Source organism: Pelodiscus sinensis, chromosome 8, assembly GCF_049634645.1.
Source record: "Pelodiscus sinensis isolate JC-2024 chromosome 8, ASM4963464v1, whole genome shotgun sequence".
In the NCBI taxonomy this organism is placed as follows: Eukaryota; Metazoa; Chordata; order Testudines; family Trionychidae; genus Pelodiscus; species Pelodiscus sinensis.
In genome coordinates, this window is record NC_134718.1 from 67,616,920 (window position 1) to 67,633,524 (window position 16,605).

Below are 16,605 nucleotides of genomic sequence, written 5' to 3' on the forward strand. Positions count from 1 at the left end.
GTGAGACCCTGTGCACTTCCTGTGAATGTTACTCTCGTCTTCCATCCCTCTTTGTTTCCAATAACTAAGATGCTGTGAATTGATCTTAGATAAGAACCCATCAATATGGTGTGTTAGCCTTCTTAGATAATAAAATCCTCAGTACAGAGACTATTAGCATACTACATGACCCCAGAAGGAGGTACTGCAGCCTGACCCAGCCTGAGCATCCCTGCAATGGGGGTGAGGTATATAGCCAAAGCCTGAGCCCCATCACCTTAGGTTGGACCAAAGCTGAAGCCCAAGGACTTCAGCCCCAGAGGGGACCTATAATCTGAGCCTTACTACTCTGGACTGAAACCCTCTGCTTTTGGCCCTGGCTCTGGGCAGTGGGACTTTAGCTTTGTCCATGGGCAAATCTAAGCCAGCCCCGGTGACCCAATTAAAATGGAGTCACAACTCACTTTGGGGTCCTGACCCAAATTTTGATAACCACTAGCCTAGCACAATGGGGACCTGATCTTGGCAGGGGCCTTTAGGTGCTACAGTAATGCAAATCATAATAATAATAATTCAGCCTGTGGACAAAACCATCAAATCTTTTATTGAGCTGAAGAAGCTCATGGCTGGGAGATTCAAAGGAACTTTGGGAAGTTAGCTATCCAATTTCCACTGAATTTCTATGAGACTTGGGGGCCCAAAGTCACAAATGCCACATATTATAGTCCCAGCTCATCTTTATTTATCAGTGGATACAAGCACTTCACAGTGGGTTCCGAAATAGCGATAGGTTCTTTTCTTATTCAACATTATCATCCAGTCCCCACAAATGTATTGGCTGTGGTATCGGAAGAAAATGTTTTTCCAAAAGGGACTAAAATGAGATTCACATCTCCTCTGACGTCAGCAGAGTTGCACCAGATGAATTTGGCTCCAAGTTCTGACTAGTTCCTTTATCACTGTTAGACTGACATCGGACTCCTTCCAAAGCTGTGTTCAAAGCCCTTTTTCCCAGGGCCAAACTAATCCTTTCCAGAGTTCACATTCTCCATCTCCAGCAGGGAAGCAGAGCAAGGGACACATCATCAATGGCAATTGTTATTGTTGATTCGTACTTGCAAAACAAGCAATGGCCAAAGCTCTTGAAAGTCTTAATTGAGCCATGTGTGCACTAGGGATATAAAATCTTGATTAATAAGTTAACCCGTTAAACGTTAGGTTAACATAACATTTAACTGTCTCAGAGGGGTACCCATGTTAGTCCGTAACTTTTTTTTTTTTTAAAGTAGTCCTACAGCACCTTAGAGACCAACAAAAAAAAAAAAATTGTAAACCCTCAGATAAGTGGGGAAAAAGAGTGGAGAAAAAAAGGGGGAGCCTCCAAATTTGGAAGCTCCCCCTTTTTTCTCCACTCATGTGAGGAAGTGAGTTTTGCCCACAAAACTATAATACTATATAAATGTACACATACATACTATATAAATGTACACATACACATTCATATTTTGTTAGTCTCTAAGGTGCTACAGGACTACTCATTTTTCTAATGTTTAACTGGTTATCTGACTAGGCTGGGATCCTGGCCTACCCCCCCAGGGCAGCTGCCACCAGCGGCGGCAGGAGCTCCCACATGGACCGCAATGATTTGCACAGTACATCTTGAAAGCCAAAAACACAGAAGCTAAATAACGTCTGAGGATTTTTATGATCAACTGTTTTTGTGTCTAGTGTCAAAGACTCATGGACAAAGTAAGTAAAATGAAAACATATTAGCGACTTCAAGATTTTGCAGAAATGAAGTTGTCATCAGCCTTAGTCAAATAATCCAGACCATTCAAGCATAATTAGTTGTGAAATAGCAACCAAGTTCTTCTTTTGGCTGCTGAATATTCAAGCACACTGGATACCAACTTAAGGCCTGAACTTATAGGTTCAAAGCACAGTAGATCAAAGCTTTAGTACATACATGGCAACTGGATACATACACATCTTTAGTGCACAACAGGCTACTGCAGGGTAGATTTACACCGCACTTTGCTTCAAAATAAATGTGTAAATGAGCTGTCTGGCCCCTAAGTGTGTAAATCACTTCTGAAATGGGACTTTGGTACTTCTGAAAATTTTATCAACTATCCTCATTTTACAGATGGTAGGATCTGTAGATATTAGGCCTGTCATTTAAGGTCTCAAAGCAAGTTAATGGAAGAGTCAGGAATGGAACTAACAACTTTTAAATCTCAGCACTGTGTCCTCCACCGTGCATTTTCCCACAGGACATTATTTTTTAGTAAGACAGCTTCAGAAACAGCCGACAGAAGCCTCAGAAATGTCCACTGCATTGCAAAGCTTTGCTAAGAAAAACATATTTCACCACAATTATACTGAAGAACTGCTTCTTACCTTGGGAAGTCCCACCCCAAACAAGGGAAATTTCCCTTGAGACACAAATGGAGAAAGGGTCATTTGATTCAAAGTGCCACTTGGTTAAAAGCAACTGCGTTCGAAGAGAAAAATTATTGTACTTACACAGCCCCGATCAGACTGTTTGTTCCCCCATTTCTGCTCAAAACTGAGCTGCCTGTCTCATTGGAACAATTTAGCCACTATGTTATCTACAACTCTAGAGCTCAGAACACATCACAAAGAAGAATACCTCTCATCAGCCTCACTTTACAGTTTGGGAAACAAAAGTGGAGACTTACCTAAGGTCACACCATAGGCCAATGAAAAAGCCAGGAACAGAACCTAGGTCTGTTGACTCCTAGGCCAGAGCACTATCTACAGGAGTGTACTATCTCAGCACTTGGGAGACCTACAGAGAACTAAGGCAAAGAAACAGACAGGTATATTCTACCTTTAGTTATTCTTGATTTACAATGGCATAAGAGAAAAATCTAGTGAAGAGTTATAAAAAGAGGGAGTGGTCTTATAGAGCATCATTAATAAGTAAGCAGAAAGAGCAACATATTAAAGATCATTTCTCCTCATCTTTTCAGAGAGGAAGGAAAATAAAAACAATGGATTAAGATAGTGTTTAAAATCACAGATTAATTCAACCTAGATTGGTAAAACACAATACTGAAACAGATTTTTCAAAGGTATTTTAACTCAGCCCAAAGAATGGACATACAGTAGAAAACAAAGAAATAAGAGTTGGGAAAATATCCAGAGGGATAGAAAATGCATGACTGTTCCTTACAAGATTACAGTGTATCAAGATCTGGGTAAATGCCAGTCAAATGCACAGCTCTGGAGACCCACAGTCTCCAATCAAGTTCAAAATAGTCCAAAACAAAAACAAAAACAAATCATATCCTTGTTGGCTCAAATACAGTGGGAAGGAGGAATCAAGTTTCTCAAAGAGAGGACAGTCTTTGAACTCCTGAACAAGTCTGTCAGGAATGCCTGATAGATAATGAACAGTGGCAACTCCAAAAAACAAGACGGTTAACTCAGCAGCTTGATATGCAAAAATGCACATGAAGCTCAGCCCAGCAGAGAATCACATCTTAAAGCTCACCCAAGAGCCAAAATTAAAGCAAGCAACCTCGCTTCTCTTCACTGCCTTCAACAAAGAGTCAGGGCAGCTGGGGAGAGAGGGGACAAGTCTAGAGGCATCTACCAAGTCTCTGCTAAAGCAAAAGTTCATGGGCAGCAGGTATCAGAGGTAGGGGAAGACAATGCTTACCAAACTGCCCCACTTGGCCTGGCCTGGCGCACACTTTGCCTCTAGGGTCTCCTCCCCTCTCCTGGGACTGCCCAGGGTTTAGCTGCATCAAGCCTGAGGTCAGGGAGGCTGTGCACTGCTTGCCCACCCACCCTCCCTTCCTGTGGTCCAGGCTCAAAGAAGCTGGGTCTGAATGCTGCCCACTCGGGGGAGAGGGTTAAAGGTTTCCCCCTCCCTTACAATGAGGGTGCTTGGCTTCCACAGAAGGCCTTGAGCAGCAGGGGTGGGGGGCTTCCATTCCCCAGTCATACTTTTACCCACTCCCCATGCGAAAGTTTAAAGTACTTTGGAGACAGCACAACGGTGAATTAACACATACTTGAGCTGTGGACAAAGCATTCCAGACAGAAGTAAACACAGCAGGGTGAAAGGAGGGCGAGACAAAAAAAAAATGACAAACAAGGAATACTAATTAAAACTAGGAAATTGACTGCGTGCTGTACATAAAATATACTTATTTGTGGAAACATAAGAAAACAGACAAACAGGAATTCAGAAACTAACAAAAGAGGCTAGCCAAAATATCAGTTCCCTTGTCCCAGAGCACTCATTCTTCACAGCAACAGAGGCATGTCATCAAACAGCCATTAAGCCAACAAACGCTTACCAAAATCTGCTACTGCTCAATAACCAGTGCAGATTCCCTAATATACAGAATGTACATTAGACACTCATGGTTTTAACATGCTCTTCCAACCAGAGGGCAAGAGAACACAGTGCTAAGAATGCCTGAGCCTTTTCTGAGAATTGTTTTGCTGTGACGCCTGCTGTGTGGTGCCACTTCTGGAGAAAACATGGGATGTTTTGCTAAAATAATCAACATACCTGAGTTCCTAGTACAAGGGTGGGGAACCTTTTTTGGATCGGGGGCCGCTGACCTACAGAAAAATTAGTCAGGGCCACACACAAGTGAGAATAAGAGAAAAACAAATTCTTGCTGATGTAGCTCCCAACTGAGAAGGAGAAAGCTCACATTCCCTCAGCACACCAGAGCAAGGCCCAGGCTAGTAGATTTTGTGCGCTTCAGCCCCGCACAGGAGTGGGGGGGAGGGGGAAATTGAGGGGCTGGAGCACCAACGTGGGTTCCCCAATGCTGGAGGGGGAGCCCTGAGCCTCAGGGAACGGATCCAGGCAAGCTGGGGGCCACATCTGGCCCCCTGGCCTTAGGTCCCTCACCCTAGGTCCCTATCCTAGTGAGTTAATGGGTCCTTGGCCATAGAGAAGAAGAATTTATGGAAGGTAAATACAACAGTATACATTAAGCATGATTCTTATTCTTTATACTACATCAACAGTGTACAAGAGCCTTAAATATTACACCAACTTAAGCACCTTAGTATAAACGACAATTAGGTACAGAGTCAACAATTTCCCTGCTGTGCTACTACACAGTAGTGTTTTTCCTATGGTGCTGGTAACAGTGTGTATCAGCTTCTAAGAGCTCCTAGAGCTGCAGGGTAAAGCAGTAGCATAGTCAAATTCATTCCTGATGTAACTCTGTTCAAATACAATGGAATTACAGCAAAAAATAATTTGGCCCATTGTGTGCATGGAATAGCTTACCTACTGTACTGGCTGTGTACATTTATAGTGCTCTGTTAAAAATAAAAACACAACCAAGAGAGTGCTTATTGAAACTCTGCAGGATTCTCCCACATGGTGGGTTATAAAATAAGCAAGACGACATAGAATCTCACAATAGTCTCGCAATTGGAAACCCTACTAGATCCAACCTAATCTCACCTATAAAGACTTACTTTTTCAGTACTGTGATTTACAGCGGCCCTCCATCAGTTTATGTATTTTTCCCATATACACGACAATTGTAGGTAACAGAATGACAACATTAACTCTGCTCAGAACAAATTGTGCATGAGGCTCTGTCTATACTGGGAATTCTATCCAATGTCAACTATCAGGCTGCAGCTCCTTGTGCAAATCCCAAGTGTAAACTAGGAAAGCCACAACTTGCATCAGTGGAATTTACCCTGGTTTCAAGCACTCCAGCAGTGCAAATGTCTACGCCCACAGTTTATACTGAGAGCAGCCACATGAAAGGAGGGGAAATCACCAGGTAGACACAGACAAGGCCTGATTCTAAAGACATTCTCACTTGTTAATCCATTAGATCAGCCATCAACATCCCTAGGGTAATTCTGTCAAAGCCACTGGCATCTTCTCATTGCCTTGGTCCTGGCAGAATCAGAAATGAGATTTACAACAGTCTCATCGAGTTGAACTGCATCAGAGAAGGGGGAAGGATGGAAAAAAATCAACAACTGTTTCTCAGAGTAGAAAGCTGAACATAATTTGCTAAAATAAAAGCCCATGTAAACCTTTGGCTGTGCACTTTAGAACCTACCATATCATCTTAGAAGTCTTAAATAGAAAACTGCTTTCTGTAGAAGTTTGGTCCTTTTCTATTTGACAGATCATTATTGTCTTCCCTGATCCTGCAAAGAGATCTGTTTGTAGCAAGAAACCAGAATATCCACTGGCTCCCATTTGCACAATAAGCTCCCTTGTTTCTAATAGAGAAGGGATGGGGAACCTCAGGCCCAGGGCTGGATCCGGTCCCAGCACTGGGGAGCCTACGCTGGTGCTCCAGCTACCCCCTTCCTCCTCACCGTTGGCCCATCACAGGGCTGGAGCACACAATCTACTAGTCCGTCCCACCCCCCCTCGTGGTGTGCAAAGGGAATGTGGGAGTGTCTCTCTCCTTCTCAATCAGGGGCCACATTAGTGAAGGTTTGTTTTGTATTATTATGATGCTTCTCACTTGTGTGCAGCCCCCAATTGATTTTTCTGTGGGGCAGTGGCCCCTGCCCCCAAAACGGTTCCCCACACCTTTAATAGAGCTTGGAAATTAAGGAGACTTTGTGAAGGACAAAAGAAAAAGTAACCTCTTTTAGCAGTGGTCTGAGATCCTCTTCTTGTACATGGTCAGAATCAAGTACAGGGGGTCCCCGCTATAAGTTGCCCTGGTGTTCATCCATTCCACACTCAAGTCGTTGATGCTTGTGGGGACTGATGCGTTATAAGTCCTCCCATGCCCCACTATAAGTCGTGTGAAACACTCCCCCCATTAACTACTCCATCAGCTGATTATCCGCATTTTAACATCCTTAGATATAGCATAAGGAGCCTCACAGAGACTTCAGGGAAAAGACACCTCTTACATGGATAGAGCAGGAAACGTGCTCTGGAGATGTGCCTTATAAGAAGGCACCTGAATGAATCCGGTGGGTGTTTGAGTGGGGAAGCGGGAAAGAGTCCCTAGCAGATGTGTCACTTTGATCCAGAATTCAAAATGATCTCCCTAGACCAGATGTACACTAGCCTTCTCCTCATCCTTACTAAGTTGGGAAATCTGAATGCAGTGTTAGCACTCTGTGCTATGTAAAGTCAGCCTTTCTTTAACACCAGATGTACAGCCCACAGCAAACATATCACCACCACCACCACCACCCTCTTTTTTTATTTTTGACTCTCTTCTCTACCAGTATCTGCAAACCTGTGTCATGCAAAGCCATTACCTGTCACATAATAGGTTGCCTCAATGCACCTACCTGCCCCTCCCCACCCAGCCAGGACAAACTATTTTAAAAATTAAACTCTCAGGTACAGGGAGAAACATTGCCTCTGAAGAGAGTTTTAAAGGGCATGTGTGGTGGGTGTCACAAGCTATGGAAAAGCAGCAGCAAGGAACATGAGGATGGAGTTTAGAAGTGTGAAAAACAAACTCTAAACTGAATCAGGGTTGGGGATGGGAGAAGGCTATAAGACAAAGAACAGTGAGGACATAACTAGAGAACGTGGGAGAGCAAAGAAGAGGAGACTGGTGGATTTTCAAAGGACATAAACAATCAGTATGGATGGGTATTTGAAAATTTGGCCATAAGTGTAACAGTGGGAGCTGCTGGTACTCAGTTGTTTTGGAAATCAGACAGCAATTACTGTGGCTGCTGAATGCTTAGCAAAATCTGGTCCCTGGCTCATTTGATACCAACCCCTAAAATTTTAGGAGTAGTAGAAGAAAAAAGAAACTGCAACTGCATCAGACCTTACACTTTCAATTGACTAACAGATCCCATAAGTATTGAACCTGTAAGGATCTAAGCACCCTCAACTAACAAAGATTTCCCTGGGACCTCAGGACTCTCAGTACCATTCAGATGCTGTTCGGCACACAAGAATGGCCACACTGGGCCAGACCAAACACCAAAGGTCCATTTAACCCAGTATCCTGTCTTCTGGTATTGGCCAAAACTAGGTGCCTCAGAGTGAATGAGCAGAACAGGTAATCAGTGTTCTCTCTAAGCTGCCTGGGCAGCACAGTTTCATAGGTGATTAATCAGCCCCCCCTAGTCAGAGGCTCAGGGCTCAATGCAGGGACAGTGCAGGTAATCATTAATTGATCCATTCTGTCATCCATTCTTAGCTTCTGGCAAAAAGAGGCTAGGAACACCATCCCTGACCCTCCTGACCAATAGCTATTGATGGATCTATCCTCCATGAATTTATGTAATTCTTTTTTGAACTCTGTTATAGTCTTGTCTTTCACAACATCCTCTAAAAGAGTAGGGATGTTGAATACTAGTTAATTGAATAGTTGATTAACCTCATGAATTCTAATTGATTACTCGACTATTCTGTAGTTCCCCAAAGGGTGGGGCCAGCAGCTAGTGCTATCCGGCCCCACTACCAAGGAGCCCCCTGCCACTTTGTACTGCTCTCTCTGTCTCAGAGGCAGCAGCATGGGGTGCCAGGCGGGAGCTGGCCCAGGAGAGGAGCCAGTTTAAAAACCAGCTCATAGACCAGCTGCCTGTCGCCCTGTGCTGCTGCCTGATACATGCTTGCTAATAAATGTACTGCCTGGTGTGTGTGTGGGGGCGGGGGAGGGGAGGAAAATGTGAGTAGTGACTACACTATTACATCCTGTGGCAAGGGCCCTCTTACCCAGTCTACCATTGAGCTGGTCTCTTGCTCCTAACCCCAGAGTTTGGGGTTCGCAGCAGGTCTCGGTGGTAGGGAGCCCAGCTACGCTTCCTCAGACTCCCTCCCCAGCTGCCTCCACCTAATACTGTTGGGCTACGTCTAGACTGGCCCCTAATTCCGGAAGAGGCATGCAAAGCAGGGAAGTCAGAATAGGGAAATCCACGGGGATTTAAATATCCCCCGCGGGATTTAAATAAAGATGTCCGCCGCTTTTTTCCGGCTTGGGGAAAAGCCGGAAAAAAGTGTCTAGACTGGCCCGATCCTCCGGAATAAAACCCTATTCCGGAGGATCTCTTATTCCTACTTCAAAGGAATAAGAGATCCTCCGGAATAGGGCTTTATTCCGGAGGATCGGGCCAGTCTAGACGCTTTTTTCTGGCTTTTCTCCAAGCCGGAAAAAAGCAGCGGACATCTTTATTTAAATCCCGCGGGGGATATTTAAATCCCCTGCGGATTTCCCTCTTCCGAAGTTTAAAATTAGCATGCCCCTTTCGAAAAAGGGGCTAGTGTAGACGTAGCCAAAGAGTTAAGCATCAAGGCACTTTGCGCTGCAGAACCTAGTAACAAGGAAGATATTTAAAAACAAAGTGCCTCACCTGCAGATAGTTACGCAGGTGTTTAACTTTAAGCATGAATAGCCTCATTGAATTAATTTAAGAGGACTATTCATGTAAGTAAAGCCAATCATTTGTCTAAGAGTTTGAGTAATGGGGCATTATTACATAATACAAGTCACTGATCCAAGACAATTTTTAAGATATGCATGAAAAATAGACTTGGGTCTCAATCCTGCAAGCTACACTGATTTTAGAGGGACTGCCCCATAGTAATTGGGCTATTCATCACCTCCTGCAGGATCAGAGCCAAAGTTGGGGAGAGAGGGACCACACTGAAAAGTGGTGTTCAACACACCACACAGCACTACATGAGAGACACCTTACACAAGCAAGGCTATCAGAATTACATTACTTAATTCCAGGAACATCACTGCTTCATGTCGAGTAGGAAGCTTTCCACACAATGGACTGGAAACAAAACCCACTTCTGTTAGTGTGGGAACTCTACTAAGCAAAATGGGCTTGAATTGGGTTGTTTATGTATTACTTGGCTTCTTGCTGGCCCAGCAATATCCCATTTGCATCACAACCAGACAGCTATTTAGCTCCAATGCCAATGCAATGCCCCAAACTTTCTAAATGTCGTCACCATCATCACACATTTGCCCTTGAGGCACAGAAATGTCTACAGAGAGGTCATAGAACCTCACCTTTGTTCCTTTTTTTGTTTCGTCATATATAGACAGAATGTTTTTCTTCATTATTTTATTTACATTCCAGGTGTATTACTAAAAAAAACCCTCTCATATTTTAGAAGAATGCGGACATTTGCGAGAGAAAAAAAAAAAAAAAGACTCCCACAGGCTAGCTCTATACTCTCCTGTGTTTCTCTAGTAACTGTGCCATGACAGGATAGAACATGCTTGACAGAAACAGCTGTTATGTCTAGGACACAGATGCTGAAGGGAAATGTTGGAGGAAAAATACATATAGTTAAAATCCAAACAACAAAAACAAGAACATCCAGGATCTGTAGGACTTTCCACCATCAAGCCTTGCATGGTATTTTTTTTAAATTAACCCAAAAGTGTTCTAATTTAAAGATACACAAAGTAAGCAAAAAAGATCCAGTGTATTTCATAATATGTGCTTGAGAGAACTTTTTGACAGCCATACATTAGATTTCAAAATATAGCACTGTGCATTCACTTACAGGACTTCCCATATTTTTGTTACAGTAAATAGATTACACTCCTCATGAGTAAAATAGTTAAACAAAAAACTACCCTCAGTAAACTTAAATTTATACCCATAAACCAGTACCAGTATTAGAATAGCCAAGCTTAGACAATTTGACTAGACAATTGCTTGACAAAGACTACTGCAGTGATCCTTGGATTTTAACCGAAAGGGACTCAACGAGCCTATGTTAACTAGTTCTCATGCTGCATTCACAAAGCCATGCAAAACAGATTCCAGAAAATCTGCATTTCCCTAGGAGTGCAGAGTTGTCACCATACTGTACACATCATAGCCATTTGAACATTGATCATCTCGTTACAAAAGCACTGGCTGGCTATGGCTTGAGCTAAAAAAGAAGCCCTATTATCTATAAGTAGACTTGGAAGGATTAGACTTTTAATCAATAAATGTGGATTTTACCATACACAAACCGATGAAAAAAAAATATTTCCATCGATGATCACTGAAATTTGCTTACAGGCAGAAGAAAGAATATGGATTTACTTTTGTACATTTTGACATATGTTGACAATTTGTTTTAATGGTTACAAAACTTTAACTTTCTGAATCTCAACATCTGCTGTCATTATTCTCCCCCTGCCCCGATCCTCAATAATTTCCTGCAACTAAGAGAACTTTAATTGATTAAAAAAAAAAAAGCTTAAACACATAGTTTTATATAATTGGGAAAATCTGAGTAGAAAAACATGCTTAGAAACATAGAATATTATCCATATTAACTATAAAAAACTGAATTCTGCCAAGTCTATTTATCAGCAGTATAAAGCCAAAGTCACACAGTTGATCAGGTCCAATTCCATCCAGTAACGAGCATTAGTACCTACATACCGTAGCCAATTCATGAAAAGCTTTCATGCATGCAACAGCTTTACAAAATATATATATATATAAAAAAAATAATCCAAAAGAAAACCAACATACTTCATGCTAATATCACAACTACAACTAAAAATTCTTTGTCCTCTCTACCAGCCATATAAAGTAGGCATAAAATAAGGCTACAAAATATTATCTCTACATTATCTTCAAGTCACCAGGGCCTGATGAAATGCATCCTAGAATACACAAGGAACTGATAGAGGAGGTATCTAAACTTTTAGCTATCATCTTTGAAAAGTCAGAAAACTGGAAAAGGGCAAATACAGCCTGCCTCTCCTCGAGTTATGAAAGAGTTATGGACCAAACACTTGGCCGTAACTCGAAATGCTTATAAGTTGGAACCCACTGAGTTACATTACGACCGCGTGTTCATAAGCGCAGGTCGCGTTCGTAACTTGGGGACTGCCTTTACTACCGCTCAATGGGAGTTTTGGTCGTAAATGCAAACTGTCATAAATCGACCGTTTGCAACTCGGGAACCAGCTGTATACTGCCCACCTATTAAAAAGGGAAATCAGAACAACCCAGGAAACTACAGACCAGTCAGTTTAATTTCTGTGCCATGGAAGATAATGAAGCAAGTTATTAAGGAATTAAGATGATAGGTAAAAGCCAGCATGGATTTGTAAAGAACAAATTGGGTCAAACTAATCTGAAAGCTTTCTTTGATAGGATATCAAGCCTTGTGAATCAGGGAAAAGCAGTAGATGTAGTATACCTAGACTTTAGTAAAGCATTTGATATGGTCTCACATTACCTTCTTATCAATAAACTAGGGAAATACAGCCTAGATGGGGCTACTATAAGGTGCTGCATAACCATTCTCAGAGACTAGTTATTAACAGTTCACAATCATGCTGGAAAGGCATAACAAGTGGAGTTCTGCAGGGGTCTCTTTTGGAACCATTTGTGTTCATATCTTCATCAACAATTTAGATGATGGCGTAGAGAGAACAATTATTAAGATTGCAGATGACACCAAGCTGGGAGGGATTTCAGGTGCTTTGAATGATAGGATCATGATTCAAAATGATCTAGACAAACTAGCGAAATGGTCTGAGGTAAATAGGATGAAGTTTAATAAGGACAAATGCAAAGTACTCCACTTAGGAAGGAACAATCAGTTTTACACATACAGAATGGGAAGTGACTATCTTTGAAGGGGTACTGCAGGAAGGGATCTAGGGGTTATAGTGGACTACAAGCTAAATAGGAGTCAGTAGTGTGACACTGTTGCAGAAAAAGCAAACATGATTCTGGGATGCATTAACAGGAGTGTTGTGAGCAAAACACAAGAAGTCATTCTTCTGCGCTACTCTGAGCTAATTAGGCCTCAGTTGGAGTACTGTGTCCTGTTCTGGGCACAACATTTCAAGAAAGATGTGGAAAATTGGAGAATGTCCAGAAAAAGAGCAACAAAAACGATTAAAGGTCTAGAAAACATGAGCTATGAGGGAAGACTAAAAGAACTGGGCTTGTTTAATTTAGAAAAAAGAAGACTGAGAGGGGACATAATAGCAGTTTTCAGGTATCTAAAAGGATGTTACAAGGAAGAGGGAGAAAAATTGTTCTTTGCCTCTAATGATAGGACAAGAAGCAATGGGCTTAAACTGAAGCAAGGGAGGTTTAGATTGGACATTAGGAAAAACTTCCTAACTGTCAGGGTGGTTAAACACTGGAATAATTTGCCTAGGGAGGTTGTGGAATCTCCATCTCTGGAGATATTTAAGAGCAGGTTGGATAGACATCTATTAGGGATGATCTAGACCAGGGGGTCAATAACACTTCCAAAGTGTCATGCCAAGATTTAACCCTCCTGCCCTGGGCCACGCCACTCCCCCAGGAAGGCCGGGAAAGGGCTCTCTCCACCACATGTCATGCTTAGTCTTCTGCCCTGGAATCTGCTCTGGCTTTTCCTGTGGGGAGGGGAGGAGCAGCACACGCATGCTTCCCCAGCAGCAGGATGAGACACAGAGCCTCACTGCTTCCCACTCCGCCCAAGGAAGCCGGTGCTGGCTCCAATCTTGTGGAGGGCATGATGCTGGATGGCCAACACTGTGTGGGGTCAGGGTGACTTGGCTGCAGGGGGTTCAGGGAAATGGGCAAGGCAGGGGCATGACCCTGGAATGTCCAGCCCTGCTGGGGCGGGGTCCCAGTCCATGGAGTCCTCGTCTTCCTGCCAGGAACCCTTGGACCAACCCTCTGAGCCTAATCACATCACACCCCAATCTCCAAATTACCTCCTCACCCCGGTACCTGGTTCCCTGACCCCCCCCATTCTCCCACTCCTTCCCCAAGGGGGTCCCAGCTCTGTGCAGGGTCCCTATGCCACCCGGTGGAAGCAGGCTGGGAGCAGAGATGACTCTCAGGGGCAGACTCCTCCATCCCATTGCTTCCTTCTTGCCCAGCCCCCCAACTGCCTCATCAAATCCCAGCCCTTGACACCCTAGATCCGCCCCGTCCATCTCATGCAGGGGCGGCTGGGTGGGGATGGTCCCAGCCAGGCCTCAGGGACAGGGCAGCCTGTACCCACCCCACCCTCTGAACCTGCGGGTCCCAGGCGGCGCAGCAGCAGCTTTGCACAGGGTTCCTGCGCTGCCCAGTGGAAGCGGCTGGGGAGCCAGGGGAGCTCGAAAGCAGACTCCCCCACCCCATTACTTCCTTCTCCCCTAGCTTCCCTGCATGCTGGTGGAGGCGGGGCGGGCAGAGTAGCAACGGTGCACTTGTGGGGATGGGAGCCCTCAATCCTGTGGGTGGGGGAAGGGGGTTGTCCTGGCTCAGCATCAGGTCCCTGTGCCACCTAGTGGAGGCAGGTGAGGCGCCAGGCCGGCTCTCAGGGATACCAGGGATGGATGCAAGTCAGGGCTTTCTTCACTTCCCCGCACCTCCCATGTACCTGAGAGCTGGAGCTGATGCTCCAAGCCTCAGGGCTGTGTGGGCTCAAAGGGGTGGGGGACTGAGCTCCCACCACGGACTCCATGTACCACTGAAAATTGGCTCACATGCCAATGATAGCACGCATGTTGTAGGTTGCCAATCCCTGAACCTAGATGGTGCTTGGTCCTGTCATGAGGACAGGGGACTGAATTTGATTATCTCTCGAGGTCCCTTCCAGTTCTGTGTTCTATGATGCTAGTGGCTTTAGAGATTTTTATTTTGTGCATCTCCTGCCTAATAGCATACTTATCTAATATCATGTGTTTCTACATGAGGGTTGCATATCAGGGCTCTGTACTGAAAGAGTATTCAGACCCCAGGAGAGGGAGGGAGTGCTTTGCATAACTGTAGCAGATGCAGGTACTGGGGCTAAGGACTCCTAAGGGATATGTTTCTAGCCCTCCTCATCAGAGGAAAGGTCACCAAGACAAAGACCTTTCAAGTACAGTGATGCAAGAGGAAAAAAAAAGTGAGGGGCTCCTTATGTAGGATAGAAAACAGATTTTGCAGCTCTCTCACTTTTTAGCACAGGCAAAAGTTATCTTACATCTGGGATTGGGATCGATGGGCAGCAAAAAATGGACAGAATTGCACTGAAATCAACAGGAAAATGATTGTGCAGCTATTCAATGCAACGAACTAAAACAAGCTTCCCTCTCGACTGCAGGAAACAGCCCAGAATGCTGCTGCTTCTAATGAGGAAACCTTTTTTGTGGCAAGTAGTTCCAACACAACCCCCAGTTACATTACCACCAAGCGTACAGGAAGTGAAGTGGTAAAGACAGAAAAGAGTACACAAGTGCACCCTAATCTACCACTCCTTCCCCATGCCATTGGGAAAGTCCTATCATTTGAAGAGCTCTGCTTCATTTTACATATCATGTAAGCCTCACTGTAGCAAGACTGAGTTCTATTAGCAGAATATATAGCTAATTTGGAAGTTTCCTGTTTTTAAAACCAATTGTTTACATTTTTATAGCATCTTCATCCCAAGAGGTCCCAATGAGGATGATCCACTCTCTCAGGGATGAGAGAAAGTAACAGAAAATGAGTTAAATCTCAGCTGGAAGGAAAAGGTGGTGACATGTTAGGGCTGAACTTGGTTGTCTCCTAGAATTTACCAGGCCAGCAACCAAGACACTATGGTCGTCTATAAAAAGTGAATTCCTAAACTGGAGTTCTGCAATTGGCAGTCAGAAAACAGGGAGCTCCTTATGGAAAGGTGACTGAACCCCCAACTTACTGAAAAGCAAGGAATCTGGATGAAAGACACCAGAAATTTTCTAATGTATCATGTATATAAGGCAAAATGCAGGACAATGTAGCACTTTAAAGACTAACAAGATTTATTAGATGATGAGCTTTCGTGGGCCAGACCCACTTCCTCAGATCTTATTAGTCTTTAAAATGCTACATTGTCCTGCATTTTGCTTCAACTACCCCAGACTAACACGGCTACAATTCTATCACTATTCTGTATATAAGGCAGTTATGCCTCTCTCTAGTTTTATGAGATACTGATTAGTAAATATCCATATCCATTTTGGAGAGGTAATTTTTTTCCTTTGGCAGACATTTATCATTACAATCCCAAAGTGCTGCACTTGCTCTCTACCTGCTGAAAGGCAGCAAACTTCTGAAGTGGGAAGGTTGCATGAAGCATAAGAAAAGAGAAGAGAGAGGGGACACCTATTGGCCATAGCAGTATTGCTGTCCCTCCCCAAGATCTCACTATGCTTCCTCTCTTTCCAACTTCAAGATCGTGTTGTGGAATAAGGTGGCAGTGCCAAGCCACCTACAGACCCTATGTGCCTCTTCTGTTCCCAGCATCAGGTCCCCTGCATGACAGCTCCTAGCTCTGGATCCCTTTGTGCAACTCCCCTACAGTTCTCCAGCAAGATCTCTCTCAGTAGCAGGCACAAATGCCTCTAGCCAGCTTTCATTTCTTCTCTTCCCCTTCTTCTCCCAGCCATGATCTTCATGACTTCCCATTCCTGCCTCCTAATGTGGTACCTGTTGGCAGTGCTTGTATTGCTGCTCCCGCTGCTGTGTTTCCTCACCCGGCTCAGCTTCCTCATCGGCTTTGGATCCTGTAGTCCAGGGTTTGGTAACAAGGGGAAGGTTGAGGCATAGCCATGTTCACACTCTGCACAAAAAAAATCAACAGATGGCAGAAACCAGTGAAGAAAGGTTCATGTACTTAAATCCAATGATCGAAGAAAGGAGGGCCTGAGGCCTGAAATAACCTAGCCGGGGGGAGGGGAA

General features: G+C 44.0%; 1 protein-coding gene across 8 annotated transcripts in view; it reads right to left on the reverse strand.

The window, feature by feature from the left end:
- The window catches only part of MXI1 (MAX interactor 1, dimerization protein), a 160,476-nt gene that overhangs the window by 65,488 nt on the left and 78,383 nt on the right, over nucleotides 1-16,605 (reverse strand). For all 8 annotated transcript variants that reach the window (XM_075935510.1, XM_075935511.1, XM_075935512.1 and 5 more), the window contains one exon: nucleotides 16,354-16,486. In XM_075935510.1, the coding sequence (XP_075791625.1) occupies nucleotides 16,354-16,486 (133 nt within the window). The remainder of the gene's footprint in view (nucleotides 1-16,353; nucleotides 16,487-16,605) is intronic.